We start from the raw sequence: 22953 nt of genomic DNA on the forward strand, positions 1-22953 counted from the left end.
GCCTCCACGTGGCCTCAATCTGCAGATTTAGATATCCACAAGATGGTGGCCACAGGTGGCTATTAGAATATAAGCTGTCACTTTACAAGAAAGGTAGTATAGTGCTGCAGCTACACTACCCTGAGCACACTCTGCTACTGCAAGAAATCTTCCAGTCAGCCTGCAAGTCAGCTTAAAACACACCCTTTAAAAGTAATGGGAAATAAATCTGCTGTGTGACCCAACAGCAGCCAGTGCTATTTTTGAAACTAAATGCATATTAATAAAACACATAAGTGAACCAAATATTTTATACTAATCATACTTTATTTTAGGCTGGAATTTTAAAAAAATAGTTGACAAACTGAAAGCAGAAAAGGCTGAAGTGTGTTTAAGCACCATTTGTTAGTAGAAAGGTCTTTGTTCCATGGTTTTCAAAATAAATATGAACTCCCCTTAAGAAATGTTTTAAAGTTATTTTCACTCTATAAAAAGATGTCAGTTACAAAATATAGTTTCAACAAGCACATGTCCGGTAAAAAAATAATGTAATGCACTTCCCCCCTTGTGAGTTAACAGGCCTCTGTACATATAAAAACATTTCAAGAAGTGTCAGTTGTGCAAAGTCTCTTGATTTCCCTCTCACTAGCAAGTCCTTCCAAAAGACTTTATAGCTCATCATGCGTATACACAAATTCTCTTGCAGATATAAATCCATCTGTGTCCTCATCTTCTTTAGAAAATATGTCTTCAACCAAAGTATCGTGATGGCTGTCATTGACCACTGCACCATGTCTTTCAAATTCCTTCTTCAAGTACATTTTTACCTGTGGGACAGATTGGAACACAATACTTTCAGTCCTTAAGATGCTTTTTGGAAGAAGCAACAAACAAGAAACAGCATGATATATCCCTTTGAGATTATTTTTGCATGTGCTAGGGTGGTTTCTGTATGAACAACGAATGAAGAACATTGGCAGCGTCCCACAGAACATGCTGAAACACAGCACCTCAGCAATGAAGTTCATTGCCCACTTGCATTTCAGAAGACACATGCAAGATCAGACCCAAACACATTATGCCCTGAACAATCTGCCTCCCACCCTATACCTTTTAAATTTTGTAACATCCAGCCCAATTTAAAGTTCTGGGTAGCTAAAGAGGTTTTACACTATTTTGCATGCATTTGGTTGATCCTAATAAAGGGTATTACATGGGTTTTGTTCTAGTGGTTAAGTGGTTAAGACGCTGAACTGCAGACTGGAAGGTCAGTAGTTCAGCAGTTCGAGACCTGAGTGCCGCATGACGGAGTGAGCTCCTGTCTCTGGTTCCAGCTTCTGCCAACCTAGCAGTTCGAAAGCAAGAAATTGCAAGTAGATAAACAGGTACCACTTTGGTAGGAAGGTAACAGCATTCCATGCGCCTCAGCATCTAGTCATGCCGGCCACATGACCATGGAAACACCTTTGGACAGCGCTGGCTCTTCAGCTTGGAAACGGAGATGAGCATCGCATCCCTAGAGTCGGATTCGACTGGCTTTCGAGCAAGGGAAACCTTTACCTATAGGTTATTAGGAGACAAGAGTCACTGGAAAAAGTCAATAACGCTAGAAGAAGCTGAAGGCAGCAGGAAAACATGAGATCGATTGACTCTATGAAGGAAGTCATGGCCCTCCGTCTGCAAGACCTGAGCAAGGCTGTTGATGGTAGGATATCTGGGAGGACATTAATTCACAGGGTCGCCATAAGTCAGAAGCTGCTTGATGGCACTTACACACACAACACACACACACACACACACACACACACAAAATGGCTGCACAACTTTTGACTCATAAAAAAGCTCAAACATCGTAACCAAAGAACTCAGGATCTGTCTGTACCAGCCGTTTACCCTCTAGATGGATTAAAAACAAAACAGGTACATTCTGAAGCAAGTCCCAGGTGGAATCCCCAATTACAACTTTAATTCCAAATTCAGGGGCAAAGCAATGGAAAACAGCAATCTGTAGGAAAATAATGTGAAAAATATTTCCCACAACAGGCCCAACTTTGTAAACTTTTCTGAAGTGTTCTTTGCAGCATCTCAGGAATGCTGTGCTTCTGTTTGCTGAGAACATGGAGGTTGGAGATGCAAATACCCCAAGAAATTTTTTTGGAAGGACAGAGCATATTCTAGCTTCTGCTGCCCTTACTCTCCCCAGCTCAAGGCCATGCAGGCTTTATCTTCCTGAGCATCATCTCAGCCCTGCAGCTCTGACAACGCAACAAGGGGATTGTGATCTAGCTGAACACATGGAGGTTTTTATTCACAAGTACCAGAGTTGAGCAATAAAGCTTCAAGAGAAGTAAAAACCAGCTTTCTTTTCCCATTAAAAAGCATTCATGAACAAATGTAGAATACATCAGCCTCCTCACCTCCTCTTTGGATAGCTTCCAGTCATCATTAAGATCCATTTCTTGAAAGGACTCATGAGACCTTGGCCCATTTCGAATTTCTACAAGGTCAATATTGAAGATCAGTGTAGTCTCAGGTGGAATTTTTCCTGACAAACACAAGTATTAACCCAGTGTTTAGTTATGATATTTTTATCTTCACAGATGACCTTAGCTGGATTCTCACAAGCAAAAACGGGGTGGGGGTGGGGCGGGAGAGAGAGAAGAGATTGGATTTATACCCCACTCTTCACTCAGAGTGGTTTACAATCTCCTTCCCTTCCTCTCCCCACAACAGACACCCTGTGAGGTAGGTGAGGCTGAGAGAGCTCTGAGGGAACTGCTCTTGAGAGAACAGCTCTGAGAAAACTGTGACTTGCCCAGGGTCACCCAGCAGCTGCATGTGGAGAAGTGGGGAATCAAACCCAGTTCTTCCAGATTAGAGACCACACTCCTAACCAGTACACCAAACCGGCTAAGAAAATACATGGTTTCCACTACTAGTTACCAGTGCCCAATCCAGGAAGCCTTCACCAGGGAACATTTTGGGCTGCAGCTGGGGTGGGGGAAGGGCAGGGAAGGAAGTCTCACTCTGACAGAAAAACTTCCAGCAAGATCCAAGGTATTAAACTTACAAACTCTTTCCTTACAGCATTATCCTGATTACATAACTAGTTACACTTGTTTTCTTAACTGCAGACTGAAGCATGGCATACCCATTCCAAAGAATATGGTAAAACAGAATGCACCACTTTAGACTGCAAGAAATATTCCTTCACATTAAAAAAAATCAATGAAAACTAAAAACTAACCAACCAGAGAGAAAGTCTGTAGCTCCCTCATTACCCCTTCTTCTTTCTGCACTGGTTTACTATTTTGCACTGAGTTTTTTACATAGTGGAGTATCTATGAGCTTCTACTGCAATCTGAAAATGGTCCCATCCATTCTATCACTTCAGCATTCTGACACCTTATCCCCACCTTATTCTCCTACATGTAGAGACCAGGCCTCAGAAATTCACAGTGGAAATACTGACTAACTTGGTCTTATTAAAGAAGGGAGAAATAGATTCAATTGTTTGTGTACTGAGGCATGGTAAAAAGACAGTTTTGGGTTTTTCTGGCTCGAGTTTAAGGTTTTACTATCTCTAACTGATGAAGTATCAAACTGAAACAAGTGGAAACACACTTTCCACTTTACTGAATTACTTTGAATCTACTAAGTAAAGCATACCACATCCTGCCTCCTGCATGAATCTGATTCCAATATAGTACAGGGGAACCCCTTTTGCATGGACCTTTTCCAAATATATAAAGGACCTGCTGTTCTCTCATGCTGTAGTATGGATCTTTTCCACCCAAAGTCTTCTTAGTCCAGTTGACATTAATGAAAATGACCAAATTATCAACAGCATACCAGTTTAGCTCTATGTATGTGAATATTGTTGATAAAAGAAAGCTCAGTGGTAGAAAACATGCTTTGCACACACAGAACGCCCCGGATTCAGTCTCTGTCATCTCCAAGGAAAGATATTTATAAAATTATGCATGAGTTGGAGAAAGGGGACAGAGGGATTCCCCTCCTTCTCCCATAATACTATAATTTATAGGCACCCAATGAAATTGTTGAGAAATAGGTTCAGGACAGAGAAAAGGAAATACTTATTTACTCAAAAAATAATTAAACTGAGGGATTCACTGCCAGAGGAGGTAGTGGTGGCCACAAACATAAATAGTTTTTAAAAGGAGGTTAGACAGACCCATGGAGAAGAAAGTCCATCAATGGCTACTAGCCCTGGAGAATAGAGGGAAACTCCACATTCAGAGGCAGTAAAACTCTGGAACCCAGTGCTAAAGTGGAACACCAGAAAAGGCCTTTTACTCTCTGTGCCCTATTTGCTGGCCCTCTAGGACAACTGGTTGACCACTGTATGAAACAGGATATTGGACTAGATGGACCTCTGATCTGGTGGGGCTCTTCTTAGGTTCTTAAAAATGAACTATAATTCAACTACTGCTTTACAAAGGCAGCTAAGACAGATTCATGGAAGAGAAAAGTCCATCAGTGGCTACTAGCCATGGTGACTGAAGGAAGCCTCCATATACAGAGGCAGCAAATCTCTGAATGCCCGTGCTGGGAGGTGGCAGCAGGGCCTCTATGCCCTATTTATTGGCTCTCCAAAGCAACTGGTTGGCTGCTGTGTATAACACGATGCTGGACTAGGTGGACCACTGGTCTGAGCCAGCAGGCTGTACTTATGTTCTTATGATTTCAGGCAGCAAATGTCAGAGATGCTCTTTGCCTGAGATGTTGGAGGGTCAGTCTCTTATGTTCATACTATTGCCGAGTTCAGACTGGCAATTTGAAGCGCTATGGAGTTGTGGCAAAGAAAACCTGGAACAGACCTGGAACAGCTTGGTTGCAGTATTCCCGTTCACACCACAGCGAATGAAGCGGGAGGATACCATAGAGGAAGAGCAAGGGAGCGTTCACACTGTTGAGCCGCCCTGGCGGGCTATTAGCAGCTGTTTCCGCGCTGGGCTGCATGCACCCATGCACATGGGCAAATAGAACAGGATCGCGCAGGTGCCAATGGACCCTGCCCGCGGAAACAGCTGGTGCCTATTATCAATGACTGCAGGTTGTTCCCGCCTTAGCAGCGCTTGCGTTCACACTCAGGGAACCAGAATCAACCCGCTCTACGCACGGTTTGCTACCCCTTTCACCTGGTATCTTTTAAACTCGGGAGGGAAGCGGCACAAGATGGCTTGAGTATGGCTGGGGGACGCCTGAAACATGTGCCTGTGTGAACCCGCCCCTTTAATCCGCTACTGAAACGCTCCTAAAACATTTGGCTGCCAGGCCAAACTGCCAGTCTGAACGCGGCCTATGATCAAGATGCACTGAATGTTTTTATTACATGATCACAATATTAAAGCCACTCTGAATTTGAAAAGAGCCATTACCTTTCCCTTCTTTTCCATAACCCAGGGAAGGAGGAACGGTGAGCCTGCGTTTCTCCCCGACACACATGCCCACCAAACCTTTATCCCAGCCTTTGATAACTTCATTTATACCAAGAGTAAACCAGGTAGGCTGGCCGTCGTTATGCTTGTGGCTGAAAAGAAGCACAAATAGAGAAAGGATTAATTAAAATATGTATTGGGAAAGTTCACATTGGCCCCGGTCACACAGAGCATTTGCCCCGCTGAAGGCACGGGAGTCCCACGGAGTATCCGGGCATGATTACATGGGAACATCTGGGAGGCGTAGCACTCCCATGGCAAACCCGTGGCAAGCCGCTGAAGCTGCGCAGTAAAAAACTAGCTCACCACATGTACTAGCAAACGCTTTGCCATGGGCCGCCTATGGAAGCCTCCCGGTGTGATCGCACCGCCGTGCGGCTTCCTCCCCCGTTGTCCTCTTTGCTGCGGGGAAGCTGCCATCGCGTCTGATCGCTTTATAGCGCATCAGAATGCGATGGCGCAAATAGCCCCCCCCCCCCGTGTTTTCCAGCACGTCTGGCCGGGGCCATTGTAGAGAAAACTCACAGAGCATCAGAATTGCCTTGCTGGAACAGACCAACCCATTTCAGCATTCTTTCACCTCTGAGAAATTTGCGAGTTATGCATGATGGAATCAGCCATCCCATTCATTTGGATCCAGCATCTAGTAGCCCGAAGGGCTACTAAAACGGTAACAGAAAGAATTAACTGGTCCACCTAGCCCAGCACCCTGTTTCACACAAGGGCTAACTAAATGCCACCAAAAGTCCTACATCATGGCCATTCACTGGGCTGGCTCTGGCCATGGAAGCCCCACTTGTTCATCATGTTGAGATGAAAGGGCATGATCCCTAGAAATTAAGTTCAAGAAAGCCTTGTATTTTTTAAAAAACGATGAGGGCTTAAGGGACATACAATATCCATCTAGTACATTTTTATCCTGCCCTTCCTTCTAACTCAGGGCCACGTACGTAACTTTTTCCCCTCCTTGCCCAAGTTCTCCCAGTGTGTGTCGTGGCCCGAGCAGAGGTTTGAACTCTGGTCAGTTCAGAACACTCCGAGATCTATTCGCCCCCTGCATCCCGTATGTCAAACAGCTGCCTATGCACAAAAGGACTGGTCTTCTTAGCTTGTGATTTATCAAATATCATCGGGAGCCTTTGTGAGGAGGAGGATAAAAATGTAACAACTAATAATAAGAGACAGTGGAGAAGCTGATCACAGTACACTATTGAGCAACTGCCAAATGCATGCCATTTTGTGAACACCACAAGCAGAAAAAGGGTTTCATGTGCAGGAGATACTTAAATCCCCCCAAAAGTAATAGCATTCCCTGCGCATGAGCAGAGAATGCCCTGGGAACTGTCCCACCACCACCAGTGCTGAGGGGGAGGGAGAAAGCTTGGTGGGCCGGGCCTCGCTGTCGCTGCCGTGTGGGAGAAGGTTTGGCGGGCCCGGTGGCTGTGAGCCACGCAGGCCTCCCCATCAGGGCTAGTTTTGCCCACCCCGGCGACTGGGAGCCGCACGGGCCTTGCCATCAGGGCCAGGCAGGGGTGGGGGAGAAGGGGAGCAGGCTCACCTGCAGTGGCTTCCTCCTCTACATGGAGCTCCCCCCCGCGAGTACCGCAGGCCCCTGCTTGTTTTATCTAATGCTTTTTTATCCTGTCCTTTCCTCAAGGCATTCAAGGACAACACACACAGTGTTCTCTCTTCATTTTACCCTAGCAACTCTGGTCAGCGTGTTTTACTAGGATCTGGGAGACCCAGGTTTGAATCTCCACTCTGCCATGGACGCTTGCTGGTCGACTTTGGGCCAATCACTCTCTTTCAGCATAATCTACCTTACAGGGTGGTTGATGTAATGATCTTGTTTTATCTAATGCTTTTTTATCCTGCCCTTTCTTCAAGGCATTCAAGAACACACACAGTGTTCTCTCTTCATTTTATCCGAGCAACTCTGGTCAGCATGTTTTACTAGGATCTGGGAGACCCAGGTTTGAATCTCCACTCTGCCATGGACGCTTGCTGGTCGACTTTGGGCCAATCACTCTCTTTCAGCATAATCTACCTTACAGGGTGGTTGATGTAATGATAGGATCTGGGATTCCCCAACATTTTTGACCCTGCTGGAACCTTTGGAATTGTGACACAGGATGCCTGGTGCAACCACCAAATGACGGCTACAGGAGGCCGCCTTTGGTCATGCAGTGAAGATCCTTGTGCTGTGGTGGTAGCTGCTGTGAAAGCAATGCTTTTAAAAAATCTGCACAACCAATTGGATCTCAAATGGCCAATCAGAAGCCCTGCTGGGCAAAAGTCCAATCCAACCTGACCCATCTTCTTAGAACACTTGGCAGGTGGCCTCCCGGGCACCACTCCTCTAATCACTACAGCACACTAACTCTCATGGGACAGCAAACAAATAATTAGAGAGTATAAGAGACCTCCAAGGAAGTCCAGGGTCACGATGCAGAGGCAGGCAATGGCAAAGCACCTCTGAATGTCTCTTGCCTTGAAAACCCTACAGGGTCACCATAAGTCAGCTGTGACTTGATGGGAAAATAAAAGACGTCAAGGCCCTGGAGGACCAAAAAAAAGAACATCTGTTTTCCCATCACTTCCCGTAGATCTTTTTCCTTGGTTTTTTCCAATGGAGACAATACAAAATTTTGAGAATTACTGGAGGGAAACAAAGTTCATGATATTTTTTTTTTAATGAATGAAATGCTTTTAAAGAGAAGGTTTTATTCACACACACACAAGTATAGTGTGAAAAGGTCTGATGACTTTTCTATGATTTTTCTATTGGGAAACTGGAGAGTGCTGAAAAATTTCTGGTGAAATATGGTAAAGCGGTTTGTAACTTTCACTTTCGTATTGGGTATACTTGCAATGTTGCTAGTAGAAAGCTAAGGCATTTATACTGTTACGTTTAATAAACAAGCTGATTAATACAATTTTATATGCTAAGTTATGAATGATGTATTTTATGAAGTTAAAGCTACAAACTAGACATAGGTTTGACAGGAAAGTATGTATTGCATATACATCAATCTTCCTCCAAATTTCTATTTTTTTCCCTGGGGAAAAAAACCAACATTTTTTCCCCATAGCTTTAAAATTTCCAAATATTTCACATCTCTGCCGGAATGATCCGCTTTAACAGTGAAAACTGCTATACAGTCAGCATTGTTACCAGAGTCACGAAAGGTCATTCTGGCTCCAACAGCTCTCGTTAGGGGCTCTTTAAAAAGTTATGGCCGCTGTCATTGGCGGCGGCAGCTGCAACAGCGGGGGGGGGGGGGGGGGAAAATTCCACCTCTCGCGAGAGTCCATCAACTTTTTAAAGGGCCCCTAACGAGAGCTGGGTGAGCCGGAATGACCTCTCGCTTGTGATGTCATCACACGCAAGAGGTGGAATAGAGGTGGGCAAGTGTCCTCTCCATTTTTCCTTATGGGCAGTCATGGATTCTCTTTTGGCATTATGGATTCTCTATTGGCAATTATGTACTCCATCATCCCCTATGGGCAAGCGACCTGTCCATTATTCTCTATGGGCCCTCATGTATTCCCTATGGGCAATCGCTGTCCTTAGTTTTAGTCCGTCCCTGCCAAACTGGTTCTACAAGATCAAGCCCAATATAACCTGCCAGTGGGATTCCACTTACATTTCAGTTTCTCAAAGCCGAGGCAGATCCCTGTGCATTCTTCCCCACACCCCATACTCACGTGGAGTGGAACAGGGAACCATCTTTCTCGAAATACCCTTCATAGTGGACCAGCATCATGTCCCCCCGCTGGGTCTTCCTCTTGCAAATGAATGGCTTATGGAGCGTCTCGATCTTCACTTCTGGTTCCGGAATGAGCGCCCCAGTTCCGAAAGCCACGAAGACGAAGGAAAGGAGTCCAAAGAGCAGCTTCCATTCTGGGGGCTTCCACAATTGCCTCCGAGCTTTGAGAACGTGTGATTCTCGTACCATCAAGAGTTTGATCAAACTATTTTCACTCTCAGTAATTTGTCTAAAAGCTGTGGATTTCAAGCCCGCCTGAAACAGCTCTAGGGTCCCCTAGATTGGAATGCCCCCCCTGCCGTTGTCAGGGCTCTGGGTTTTTTCGTTGGCTACGCGGTGCAATTGCCATTTCACACTCTCTCTGCCCAGCATTCAGACTTAGAACTTTCTCAGCATTCGCTCCGTGAAAGGGGACGATCTGGAGAGCCGGGCGATGAAGGGGTCATTCATTACTTTGCTGCCAGTCCCACCGCGCTTCACACGCCTCAAATCCGCAGACGTGGCAAACTCCCCCCAACTCGCAGTATTTCTTTCTTTAAGAAGTAAGCCACGCATCCACTGGCAGCCTTGTACTACCCACTCTGTCCTCCTTCTGGTTGGCTCAACGCGTAGGGCCGAACTAAAAATGCCGCCGCTGGTTGGCAAAGAGTCCCATCCATCTTGCAAACGCGTCAGAAGCATCGGCGAGCGAGGACTGGCCGTCCCCAACATTCCAGGAAGGAACGTGGCACACAGGCTTGGAGACTCTCAACACAATACAACCGGCTCCTGTCTTGCAATCATTGGCTGGCCCTGTTGAGAAAACGGCGCTCTCATTGGCTCCCGAGAGTCCATCTGTTTTCGAGCCTTTTAACAACGCCCCCTCGCTCGCTCCTAGTCACGTGGGTCCGCATTCCAGAACGCGTTTACTCTACTCCCGTGCGTTATCAGCCTCTGTGGCTACGCTGTGTCCTGGGTTTCTACGCTAGAAGCGTAGTACTCTGTGGTTGGTTGGTTGGTTGGTTGGTTGGTTGGTAGGGTCTGGGGAGGGAAGGGGAGGGTGGGAGAAGAAGACAGGGAGGCGGGCCGGTCTTCTCCCAGCCCCAGGATGGCCCCAAGTGTCAGCGGCTCAGCTGTGGGGCTAAAGGGGCGGCAGAGGGCATAGACGGTTCCTGGGGAAGATATTTCCCCTGTCCTAAGCAGATCTGGATGGGGGGCCTTTGTCACCATGGATGGGGTACTATACAAATGGACCAACTATCTGAGCGGTGAGTAGCCTCCTTCTCTCGCTGTCACGGTCTTGGAACAAGGAGTGTGTATGTTGTAGAAAGGCCGGGCCGGTGGCTGTGAGAAACAGGAAGGAAGGAAGGAAGGAAGGAAGGAAGGAAGGAAGGGAGGGAGGGTATGGTCCTGGATGGGTCTGGTGGTCCCCGAGCGCTGCATGAGTCTGATGCTTCTGTTCTCTTGTGCTCTTGAGCACCGCAAGGGACAGTCCCTGACCTTCAGTTGTGTCTCAACCCTCCCCCACCCCCAATGAGCTGAATAAACAGAAGCCCGGTGGCCCCTTAAAGACTTACAAAATCTGTTCCCGTATCAGCCGTCGTGAGTCAGGCCACTTCATCAGATGCAGTGAGGATGCATCCCCCAAATGATCTGTCTCGCACCACCAGCCCATTCACGTCGTTTCCAGCGTAGCGATCAAAACTCCGAAGAATTTGCAATTAACCATGTCATATTAACGGGGCACTGGGTTATTGCGAAGCGTGTCCCCCCCCCCCCCAGACGTCTTCAGTGGGATTTCTGCCTTTCTTTTAAGGGAAACAAACAACAGAAGGGAAGTATGAGGCCAAGGAATGCGTTCCTCAGTGTACTAAACTCAGAATTACCTGCAGTGTACATGATCTGTCGTGTGTCAGTATCTGGATGTTCCGAGAATTGCAATTCTGGTTTGAAGGTTATCCTTCTGGAGTTCAGGCTGCAGTCAGGCTGTTAGCTAACGCGGGGCCCATGGGGCGAGGCCCCCTAGCAGTTTTTATGGGCCCCCTTCCTGAGCCTCGGCTCCCCTACCCCAACTCCCCTTGATTGCCTGTCAGCCTGTTGGCAAGGGAGGACAAGGGCAGTGATTTCAGAGGCTGTCCCTGGTGCTGTGCAAGAGTGGAAGAGGCACTGGGGCTCCTTGGGGAGGGAGGGAGCTGGACCAGTGGCTGGACCCAGATGCTCCACAGGGAAGGCCTGCCCTTGTGGGAGGGGAGGGGGGAGAGGGAGGGAAGCTGCGGCTGTCTCAGCCCTTGCCCTGGAGCCTTTGATTGGATTAGCAGGTGGGCCCCTCCAGCCCCCCTTCCTAAAAAGTCCTTAGCCACGGGGCTGGCTGCAGTGCACAAGACGGTGAAACTAAAGTTCTTTGAATCGAGCCAATTCAGTTTATCCCTATGTAAAACCATAAAAATATCACTGGCCCAGCTGCTCACCCCTACAGAGATCTCACATGGCTGCTTCAGAGTTGGGGAGGCAGACATGCTCCTTATGTTTGCTATAGGAACGGATCTAGCTGATCTCAGTGAACTCAATAAGCATGAATAAAAATAATTTGTTTTAGCCGGTTTGCTTTTAACTGCTGCAGCTGCTGGCATCTGGGGAAAATTTAAATGTCAAACTTTATTATTGGTTTTTTAAAAGAGATAGTTATCAGTTACACAGAGCTACATTCCTTGTTGTATAAACCTTCACAATTTTCCATGTCAATGAAACATGAGAGTGAAGATCTTCTAAATGAAATATTGCCTCCAGGGGCACTACCTGGAACTTATCTGGGCTGATTTCCATGATGCCGGAAGTTCATCTTCCCTAGTTAGTACAGGTCTGATTGATGCAATATTTTTCTGTACACATGAGCTGAAATTCATACTCGGGCACATGATGATGCAAGTACGAGTCACGTGTCAATTGGGAAATCATGGGTTTGGCTAAAAGCAATTCATCTGATCAAGGTGGTGCTTCTTCCTTATCACTGGAAGACTGTCTTTCTCCGTGATAACTTAATGCACTGCATCTATCCAGGCAAATGTGTCCTTAAAGAAGGTGGGACAGCTTTCATACACAGGAAAATATATTATGGTATCAATAAGGCCATAGAGTAGGCTTCACCGCCATGACCCTGTTCTAAAATTTCACACAGCAGCATATTTATTTATTACATTTATATCCTGCCTTCTGTGATGCACTACACACTGGGGTTCCCAGGAAATCCAGCACTTGACCTGTACGATGGTTGCATCATGTGCTTCCAAACGTATTTATTTATTTGCTTTATTTATACCTTACTGGGGACCCAAAGTGAATGGCACTAGGTCACTCGTTGAGCTTCTGTGGCAGAGTGGGGATTTGAACCTGGATCTTCAGATCCTAGTCCGACACTCTAATCAATCCACTGCACTGGCTCTCAAACTGTGCCCTGGACCATGCCCTAGCCCAGCTTGATTTTCTTCCTCTCTGTACTGCATACTAATTGCAATGTGCTTTAAACAGCAGTTGTCTTGATGGCGTGTGCAAATACACTTTGCTCTCAATATAGTTACATAATAAACAGCGTAAAAGTGCATGGGGTGTGGATTCAGTTTGCTCTTTGCAAAGAGGAATTCTTTACACTGCAGGGCACAGTGCGAAACTAACAGGAAGGTGTGGCGGTTTCATGGATCTGTAAAACAAGGAAAGTACAGATGGTACGAGAGTGAAAAGTTGCTGAAATCCAGGACATTTAATTTTAGCCCAGGATAATATTTAAGGTATATTTAAACCAAACTGGTCATTCTGCGTGCCAAAAAATCTGGTTCCTACCCACCCCCACTGGAATCCAAGTGCTTGATTCAGATTATGAAGATGTGTGTTCCTCCATGGGGAGGAAGATAGATGTAATCTGGGAGTGTTTAGCAAGCAAGAGCTAGGGGAGAGGCAGACAATGATGTACACAAAAAGCACTCTTCCCCTGGCTCACGTAGCACTTGTCCTCATTAGATTTTTAGCACATATGCTTTTAATCCTTCAGGAGCTACGAGAGCTAGAAACTGGCTTTTTAAAAAAGTGAGACAATCACAGTGCAATCCTATGCAGGTTTACACCCTTCTAAACTCACTGAGTGTTATCCTGGATGGCTCAGGCTAGCCCGATCCTGTCAGATCTCAGAAGCTAAGCAGGGTCAGCCCTGGTTAGCATTTGGACAAGAGACCTCTAGGGAAGTCCAGGGTCATGACACAGAGGCAGGCAATGGCAAACCACCTCTGAACATCTCTTGCCTTGAAAACCCTCTGGATTCGCCATAAATCGGCTGCAACTCGACGGCACTTTCCACCTCCCAGCCACTGACGTTGGTGCAGGAAACTGTGTCCGTCAGAATAAGTGCAACTCTTCCGTCAGAACAAGGGCAACTCCATCTAGGGTTGCTCTTCCAGATTCCATTCCCAGTTCTGTGCTGCCCTATTGTTACCCACAGTGCACTACTCTTTTTCGAGGGTGGGCACTTAATCCAAGAGAGGCAGAGCAGCCGCCCAAGCCGGTGCATGCTTACTTGGAAGCAGGCTCCATGGAGCTGACTGCCACAGAAGGTTCCTGATCCGCAAATCCATTGAGCTGAAGTGCCAGATCTCAAACCCATTTGTTATCACTCGCAAGGATTCAAAGAGCTTCCATGGGCCCAGTGTGGGCAGGGAAGGGAGGAATGGTTGTCAAGGGTTGGTGCTGCTCACAAGTAAATTATTCCGAGAGCAACGAGTGGGTGGGGAAATGCACGGCATAGTTCAGCCCTGTAATCTCATACCCGATATTGCTGGCCTCCTCTGATTCCTTCTGTGAATCACAAGCTGTGTTCATGCTTGTGGGTTTTCTCTGTCACTCTTGCTCTTTCTGGAAACTCCCAGAAGGTCAGACTTAAGTAGTTTTTTTTGTTTTTTTTTTAAATCCCAAAGTCCAGTAGTTTTGGTAATTGTTGCCGCTATAAGCATGCCTGAGAGAGGTAAGGGCACTTTCCTGAGAGTATGCCCCATTGAATAACATGAGACTTACTTCTGAGAAGCTGCTTGGGCTTGCCTCCATGGAATCCTCTAAATACTCTGAATAGGGCTAGAAAGACGAGTGCAGACACTTTCTTTCCATCAGGGTTTTAAAGCCCAATTACTTGTTAATCTATTTTTTAATCTCCATTTATAAAATCACTTAGAAGCCAAGCAGATTGGTAGCTTTGGTGGATAGCTAGAGCAGATTAAATCTGACGCAGTACACAATGTGAGCCTGGGATTAACCCAGTTCCAGGCATGTTTCCAATTATCTGCATCCAAAATGGAGACGTCTCATACTATTAAAAGGGTATGACACGGTAGAATTTCATTTATGTGCACATGATGCGGACAAATCCCATGTACATCTGTTTAGATTCCTGTGACATAATATCTCTTTGCAGTTTTTTTGCTCTCTTACATAAGTATGTGAGATTTCCTTGTACAAAGTCAGATTGGTCCATCTACTTTGCCTGGCAGCATATCTCCAAGAGCTTAGGCAGAGCAGGTCTTCCTCAACAGCTGCTGCTTGAGATTCTTTAACTGGAGGAGCTAGGGACCAAACCTGGGACCCCCTGTGTGCCAAGTGTGTGCCACTTTCTCGCTGTTCTACGCAGAAGCAATCAGCAGGAGGTAGTGAAGAGAACCTTCATTCCAGTCCAAGCATATGGACTTCTTTGCCTCGAGTTGCCTCTCCATTCATTTTAGCTTTAAAATTTACATTATTTATAGTCTGCCTTCCTCACAGGGACTCGTGGCAAGTTACAGAGTGAGTCAATACAATCATCAACGTGGGATATTTCTGGTTGGTTTCAGGCTTCCACAATCCTAATCCTATTGCATAAACAATGCAATAGGACTAGGATTGTGGAAGCCTGGAACCAACCAGAAATCTAAAGCATAAGTATTAACATGACATATTAAACAGTGCAAAAATCACATGAACATAAGAACATGAGAGAAGCCAATGTTGGATCAGGCCAATGGCCCATCCAGTCCAACACTCTGTCACACAGTGGCCAAAAATACTAGGTGCCATCAGGAGGTGCAGCAGTGGGGCCAGGACACTAGGAGCCCTCCCACTAATGACCCCCACGCAAGCACCAAGAATACAGTGCATCACTTGCCCCAGACCGAGAGTTCCTATCTATACCTTGTGACTAATAGCCACTGATGGACCTCTGCTCCATATGCTTATCTAATTCCCTCTTGATGCTGTCCATGCTTGTAGCTGCCGCCACCTTCTGCGGCAGTGAATTCCATGTGTTAATCACTCTTTGGGTGAAGAAGTACTTCCTTTTATCTGTTATCTAAGTGGTATGATCCCACTCAGAGAGTGCTGTACACAGTCGTATAGGCCACAGACCCCCTATCATTTATCCAAGTAACTCTGTAAGCCATTTTGTACAGTGCAGCCCTAGTCCCTGTGCCCTCTTGAATAATTCAGTTTTGCATAGTTTGTGGAAAGCCAAGGGAGTGGGAGCCTTCCTGACCTTCTCGGGCAGGCCATCCCATAAGGTGGGAGCCACAGCGGACAAAGCGTGTTTGTATGGACAGTTGTTGATTTTGCCCATTTGCAGGTTGGCACCTGCAGAAGGCGCTAATCAGAGGAGCAAAGTTGTCATACTAGAGCATTGGGGGGAGAGGTGGTCCTGCAGATATGAGGGACCGATAGGGTTGCCAGCCTCCAGGTGGGGGCTGGAGTTCTCCTGCTTTTACAACTGATCTTCAGCTGACAGAGATCAGCTCCCCTGGAGAATATGGCTGCTTTGAAGGGTGGACTCTATGGCATTGTACCATGCTGAGGCCCTGCCCCTCCCCAAACCCCACCCTCTCCTGGATCTACCCCCAAAGTCTTCAGGTATTTTCCAACACAGGACTGGCAACCCTAGGGACTGAGGCCATGAAGGGCCTTGCATGTGAGCCTGGTAACTGATGGCAGCCAGTGGAGTGTCTGCAGAATGGAGTAACATGCCTGCCTCATCTAGCACCTGACAATAGCTGAGCTGTGGCATTCTGCACCACCTGGAGTTTCTGAATTGATTTTGAGGAAGGGGAGACCAATGTACACTGCATTACAGTAGTCTAGTCTCAGCGTTACTGGGGTGTGGATCCAGGTGCCCAGATCAGCTGTATTGGGGCCATCTTACAGGCTAGGCTGAGTTTTTGCATCTTCATTAATTGGCTTCTGTGGCAATAATGTTGGATCCAGTAAAACTCCTAAGCTTTTAACTGAGTCAGCAAAGGTCAGCTGAAATCCATTAAAAGTGTGGAGCGGAGTGTCCTTCATTTCAGTTAAAGTTCTTCGTTACTTACCATAATGAATGGGAGTTTCCAAACTGAAGAGCTCTGAGTGTGCATGAACATCTAGATGAAAGGAAATGGGTGCAGCATGGAAAGGCTTGTATTACCACTGTAGAAGTTTATTTAAAGCGGATATTGATTGTTTCTGAATGTTGCTGGAAGCATCCTTCCTTCCCCAGCCAGTTTTAGATCCTGGTAACATATTTTGCCATATTTTCTTTTACTTCTCATATTTATGAGTGAAAGCTAAGTCTTTGAAAAGTTCCATTTTGTTTGGCAGAGTGATCATAAAACAGAACCTCATGATGCTGGGATAGTGTCTGACTTTCTTTGCTATTTGTCATAGGTGTTCACATCAGTCCTGCACAAAATTATCAAATAAATATTTTAGATTTTTGGTGACCAGATTGAATGTGCGTGGTGCTGAGGCAACCTTGCACTTGGAATGATTTCAGTCTTGGTCCCAAGTGCCGGAGGCTGACTCCCAAATACTGTAAAAATGTTTTCAGCTCTCTGTAAGGCAGTCACTTGAACATTAAGAATATCTTGTTTTGAGCCTTACGGTCTGGTGTTTCTCTTAGTTCATTAGTAACGCCCTCAAAATCATAAGATGGGTATAGACATTTAGAAATGTATCTTTGAGATGAGAAAGGGTTTGTGCTTGAAAACTATACTGTCCAGATTCATAGAGGAAAAATGAGGATTTTGTGGCAATATTCCCATAAGATTTTGCCATAACTCCTGGTTTGTAAATCTGCCACTTCTGTAATTTGGGAGGAAATCGTTATCTGGAATCCAACATCTGTGCGATTTGTGTAACCCACTGATGCACAGAATATAATCGAATTTTGGGTGGGTCTTCAAATTCCCTCCAAAGAAATTTCAGGGTCAGCGCAGCACAAGGAGGACGGGAGAACCTAGACGGTCACCCGTAGATCACAACTGACACTTGCAAATCGCTCTTAGATGATGACAGAAATCAATTGATGGATTTCTTTGGCTGTGTCTGCAGTAGGTGCATCTCCTTGACTGTCCTTAGTGCAGCTTTGCAAACCATTCGCACTTCCTTTGAACTGGGGAGACCAGGGAAGCAGCAGAAGAGATCAGTCCTTGTATTTGTCTCCCCACCACCACCACACACACGCAGTGATAACATTTCTTGTTGGCATTTCCCTTGGACAGTCGCAGGGATGACTTGCTAGCTGGCATTTCCCTTAGACGTTTAAGCCAGGAGAAGAGGTGGTGATGATCTGAGTATTCAGCACTTTGTTTTCCTTCTGCCTCAGAAAGCCAATAGCCAGTAGCTCATTAGGCAAAAGTAGAAAGAGAGTACATATGCAGAATACATCATGTGAAATGCTGGCCTGGATGAATCACAAGCCAGAATTAAGATTGCTGGGGAAAAGATCAACAACCTCAGATATGCAGATGATACCTCTCTAATGGCAGAAAGTGAAGAGGATCTAAAGAGCCTCTTGTTGAGGGGTGAAAGAGGAGAGCGCAAAAGTTGGCTTGAAACTCAACATCAAAAAACTAAGATCATGGCATCCGGCCCCATCACTCCTTGGCAAATAGAAGGGGAAGTCGTGGAAGCAGTGACAGACTTCATGTTCCTGGAATCCAAGATCACTGCAGATAGTGACTGCAGCCATGAAATTAAAAAGATGCCCACTCCTTGGGAGGAAAGTGATGGCAAACCTAGACAGCATAATAAAAAGTAGAGACATCACCCTGCCAACAAAAGTCCGTATGGTCAAAGCAATGGCATTCCCAGTAGAAATGTATGGCTGCGAGAGTTGGACCATAAGGAAGGCCGAGCGCCGAAGAATAGATTCTTTTGGATTATGGTGCTGGAGAAGACTCTCAAGAGTCTTGGAGTCCCTTGGACTCAGTCAATCCTCAAAGAAATCAACTCTGACTGTTCCCTGGAAGGCCAGATGCCGAAGCTGAAGCTCAAATACTTTGGCCACCGAATGAGAAGGGAGCACTCACTGGAGAAGACCCTGATGCTGGGAAAGATTGAAGGTCAAAGAAGAAGGGGACGGCAAAGGATGAGATGGTTAGACAGTGTTATCGATGCAACAAACATGAAATTAAGCAAACTCCGGAGCATGAGTGAAGACAGGAGGGCCTGGCGTGATGTGCTCCATGGGGTTGCGAAGAGTTGGACTCGACTGTGCGACAACAAGAAGAAAAACAGTAACACTGAAATCTTTCTTGATGCACATACAATGTAGTAGCTCTTAAGACAAAAGAGAAACTGAAAGCCAAATATGGTGTCAGATGTGGCCACAGTCATTTGGTACTCCCTTAATCCCGTAGTGCAACTAGGTAATCTTAGACATAGTAAGTGAATTGGAATTCGAGAATGGGAAGAAAGATTTTTTAATTTTTTTACTATGTTGTGAGTATTTTGTGTGTGTGTCCATGTGTCCTTGCAAGCTTGGAAGTCATGATTGATTTCTGGTGACCCCTAGTGCAGCTAGGAGATTTCAGAGAGGTGGCCTGATAACCTGCCTCTGTGTCCCAGCTCTGGTATTCCTTGGAGGTCTCCGTTCCAAGTATTTGCCAAGGTCGGCCCTGCTTAGCTTCCGAGAGATCGGGCTTTCCTGGGCTATCCAGGTCAGGGCAGAGAATGGGAAGAAAGATCTTGATAGGTGGATTAGGAAATCTGTCCAATCTAAAAATGAGACAATTTCTTTTACTTTTACTTTAAGACTACTATTAAAGTTAATAAGAGAGAGAGGGAGCTGATTATCACTCAGTTGGAGATATTCTTTGTAAAGCAGATGGTATTCTGGTTTGCTTTGTCTTTTGATGACCATCACTGCATTTGTATATTTGCTCATTCCACCTTGTAACAAAGTTAGGACCGTCAGCCAAAGGGACTGAAACCATGGGCTATCTGTAACTGAAGAATCAATTGCCATCCAGTGATGAGGCGCTGCACCACCAAACAAGCTTCTGTTGAACCAGTTTAACATCACTGTTACCATGAGATGGATGCTGCACAAATGCACATAGTGGTGTTCCTATGGACAGGACATTTGAGCGACGGAAAAAGTTATCTAGAGTGCTCTACCAACTTCTTTTTGCTCATATTGCTGATGATTCCGTGGCATGGGTCACGATTACTCCCACTTTAAAGGTGGATATTCAAACAGGCAGAGCTGGTTGCACTTCATGCAGAACAGGGTATATTGAGTACACAACTCATCATTTGGAGAAGCTGAGCATTGAGGCAGGTTTCAGATTCTTATGACTGCAGAAATGCACTAAGGAGGCAGTGCCTGGTGAAATCTTGGAAGCAAGAGGACGACTGTGCTCTGGTGGGAGGACACTTCAGCGCACAGCAAATCTTGCAGAATGAAAAGAAGTAATGCAAAATAAACGTGTGCAGATTGTCTTGATTTGCATACTGCATCACCCATGGTGAGTGGCTCCAAGAGACATGGGACGGGTTGAGACATAATGCCGCATGGATGAGCCCTGTTTGTCTGCACTTTGACGCTTCCCTTCATATGCCATCATTCCTTTAAGGAGTTCTGCTTTGGTGCAAACCCATCATTTGCTGCTACATCCGAATGGACAAACTAGGAGTTGTGCATCCCTTCCACACAATGACTGCCAATCGTGGTTTGAAACAGAAGTCCCTAACTAAGTGTGAGTGGAGCAGAGGAGACCAAGGCTTGTCTGTGTAACACCTTTGCCGTTGCACCTCACTCCGGGAGTTCTGGACGGGGCAGAGATTTGAATTCTCACCTCCTACATCCAACACTGTCCTTTAGATCTTGCTGCTTTGGATGGGATCCAATACAAAACAGATATCATTCTGTTTTCTGCACAAATGAAGATCATAGCTTTTCTGGTCTAACAAACAGAAGACTTGTTTGCTGTTTACATTCAAGGCATTGCTGCAGCATCAACTGCGAGGAAACCATGAACACCCACCCAGAGGGAACAAATCTAATTAAAATCCAATTTTAAATTACTGCTAATGAACTAATCAATTAGTGCTGTAAACCTTAGGCTAAACCCAGAAAAGTAATCCTGGAAAGTAGTCTAGTTAGGCTGTTGTCGCAAGAACAGCAGAGAGCCCGGGGGGTGGGGGGGGGAAGGGTGCCTTAAATACGATCAGATTTATTTGTCAGCGAGAGCCCTGCTTCATTAGAGGCATTTTGTATTAGAAGTTCATTAGCATGCTTTGATCATCCTGCTCTCTCTTTCAGAATGTGGGCATCAATAAATGAATTATTAGGGTGGCTGGGTGTAATCCCCCCCCCCCATTTAGCATTTTGAAGGCTTGGCTGATTGTATCGCCAAGATCGCATTTTACTTTGTTCAGTGCTCAATAGTCAGACAATAAAGGAACGCTTCATCTTTGTTTTGTTTTTCAAAAGGGTGTCATTTCTCTTTCTTTCACACTGCAAAATATGGAAATGACCCCTCAAAACTGTAGCAGAGATGAGCTGTGCAGCTCTTGGTTAAATGCACTGTGTATGGTCTGTGACAGAAAGGGCGTAAATCTGTTGCATGTCTGAGGAGGGATTGTCCTGCTATCCTAGAAATAAAAGAGTACAGTTATGGTTATTTATGACCAGGAGCCCCACAATGAGTGAGAGGTCTCTGTTGACTGAGGGGCTATGTATTATTTACGTGCTCATTTTTTATGCCCACCGAGGTCTAAAGCAATTAGTCATTTCTCAGTGCACGGCTTTATTACCGGCTGTCTGAATTTAGAAATCCCCAGCAATGGGGAATGTTTATTTATTATTTTATTTTGGTTTTAGCTTGGAAGCTTAACTTGATTTTTAAAAATGTATGCTATATCCTGTCCTGGTTTCATTGCCCCACTCCTATGCATGCTTCTCTGTGTAAGAATAAAAACGGAGCGAGCTCATTCTAACAGCACCTCTTTGTTGCAGGGTCTGCATGTGCCCCTCATGATATTGGCTATTAGACCATGGATTCATTATCACTGTGGCAGGGCGCATCAGCCCAGTGGCCTTGTGTGCTTTGCATTGTTTGCCTGAACTCTTCAGGGCCACGGCTTAATGGACTGATTGGCAGTCTGGTGTCAGGCTGCAAATCAAGAGTCAGTTAACTGTTGTGATGTGCAACCAGATAACAAATAGTAAATTCTTGTTTGGCTCCTGCCACACGGCAGGGGAAAAGCCGCCAAAAAGTGTGGCTTTTAAAAGCTGCACCAAAGTTGAAACGGCGCGGCGGGATCCCATGGATCCCCTGGCCGCGCCGCCTTTTCTCCCTGGCACGATCAGATGCCGGGGAGAAAACACAGATCTGACGGCGAGCCAGATGTCGAAGCATGCGCAGTTCGGCTAGGAGCCGGGGACGCGCCGGCGCATGGATGCGCCGGTGATCAGACTCCCGGTTTGCAGCGCACCTTTGAGATGAACCACCTCGGTAGGTGGTTCCAACGTGATGCGGGTTATTGCTCGGAAGGGCCAGTTCGGGAACAGAAGCACTACGCTTCCCAGATGTGGTGTGATCGCGGCCGTTTGCTCCGCCCCCGAACCGTCCCGCTCCCGGCCCAAATCCCCTCATGTGAACGGAACCTTTGATAGCTTCACGTAGAGATGGCTGCCTCTTTTCACGAGGGGTGTGGGGAGAATGGCAATGCAAAGGCTAAGAAAGCTGGCATCGTGTAGCAGTTAGAGTTACTGCCCCAGGTTCAAGTCCCCCTTCTCTGGGAAGCTGGGGGGGAGACCATGGGCACATTCATTCTCTCCCAGCCAGACCTACCACACAGGATTATTGTGAAGATAAAATGAAGGAAGGGAGAAATACGTATCCCTCAATGAGTTTCTGGGAGGAAAGTCTCAATACAAATGCCATAGAGAGCCAGTAGGGTGTAGTGGTTACAGTGTCAAGCTAGCAACTGAGAGACCCAGGTTCGAATCCCCTCTCTGCCGTGGAAGTTTGCTGGCTGATCATGAGCCAGGGAGAGTCCCTCAGTCTAACAGGGTTGTTTTGAGGATAAAATGGAAGACTGAGGAATGATGCAATAAGATGCATCTGTTTAGGTAGATAATGCCTGCACTCGTAATTCCAACAACATGAACTCGTTGGAACTTGAGTTGCTGTTCCTCTGGTGATGATGTGTAGCAGCCAAACATGGGCAGTGGAATATAGGCACAAATGTTCTTGGCAGCAGCTGTTATGGTATAGTGGTTAGAGTGCCAGACTGGGACACCCGTGTCCAGAGCAAGGGTGTGTAGCTCAATCCTAGGCATGTTTACTCTAGTAAGTGCCACTATATTCAATGAGTTTTGCTCCAGTAAGTACTCAGAGGATTGCAGCCTCCATTTCTCTGCCTCTGCTCCACATGCAGCTGCTGGCATGACCTTGGGTCAGTCACAGTTCTCTCAGAGCTGTCCTGTCAAGAGCAGTTCT

The 22953-nt window shown here is 46.2% G+C and overlaps 2 protein-coding genes across 3 annotated transcripts in view; one reads left to right on the top strand and one right to left on the bottom strand.

Moving 5' to 3' along the window:
• Positions 1-320: 320 nt before the first annotated feature.
• FKBP14 (FK506 binding protein 14) lies at positions 321-9758 on the bottom strand. Its single transcript, XM_015429697.1, has 4 exons — positions 9150-9758; positions 5382-5533; positions 2397-2524; positions 321-806 (listed from the first exon to the last, which is right to left on the bottom strand). Exons 1-4 carry the CDS (start codon positions 9398-9400, stop codon positions 648-650), a joined length of 690 nt encoding a protein of 229 aa, XP_015285183.1. The 5' UTR covers positions 9401-9758; the 3' UTR covers positions 321-647.
• Positions 9759-10262: 504 nt separating this feature from the next.
• The window catches only part of PLEKHA8 (pleckstrin homology domain containing A8), a 45169-nt gene continuing 32478 nt past the window's right edge, over positions 10263-22953 (top strand). For both annotated transcript variants that reach the window (XM_015429699.1, XM_015429698.1), the window contains exon 1: positions 10263-10458. In XM_015429699.1, the coding sequence (XP_015285185.1) occupies positions 10419-10458 (40 nt within the window). In that variant the 5' untranslated portion in view covers positions 10263-10418. The remainder of the gene's footprint in view (positions 10459-22953) is intronic.

Source organism: Gekko japonicus, unplaced genomic scaffold, assembly GCF_001447785.1.
Source record: "Gekko japonicus isolate JY-2015 unplaced genomic scaffold, Gekko_japonicus_V1.1 scaffold767, whole genome shotgun sequence".
Classification (NCBI taxonomy): Eukaryota; Metazoa; Chordata; class Lepidosauria; order Squamata; family Gekkonidae; genus Gekko; species Gekko japonicus.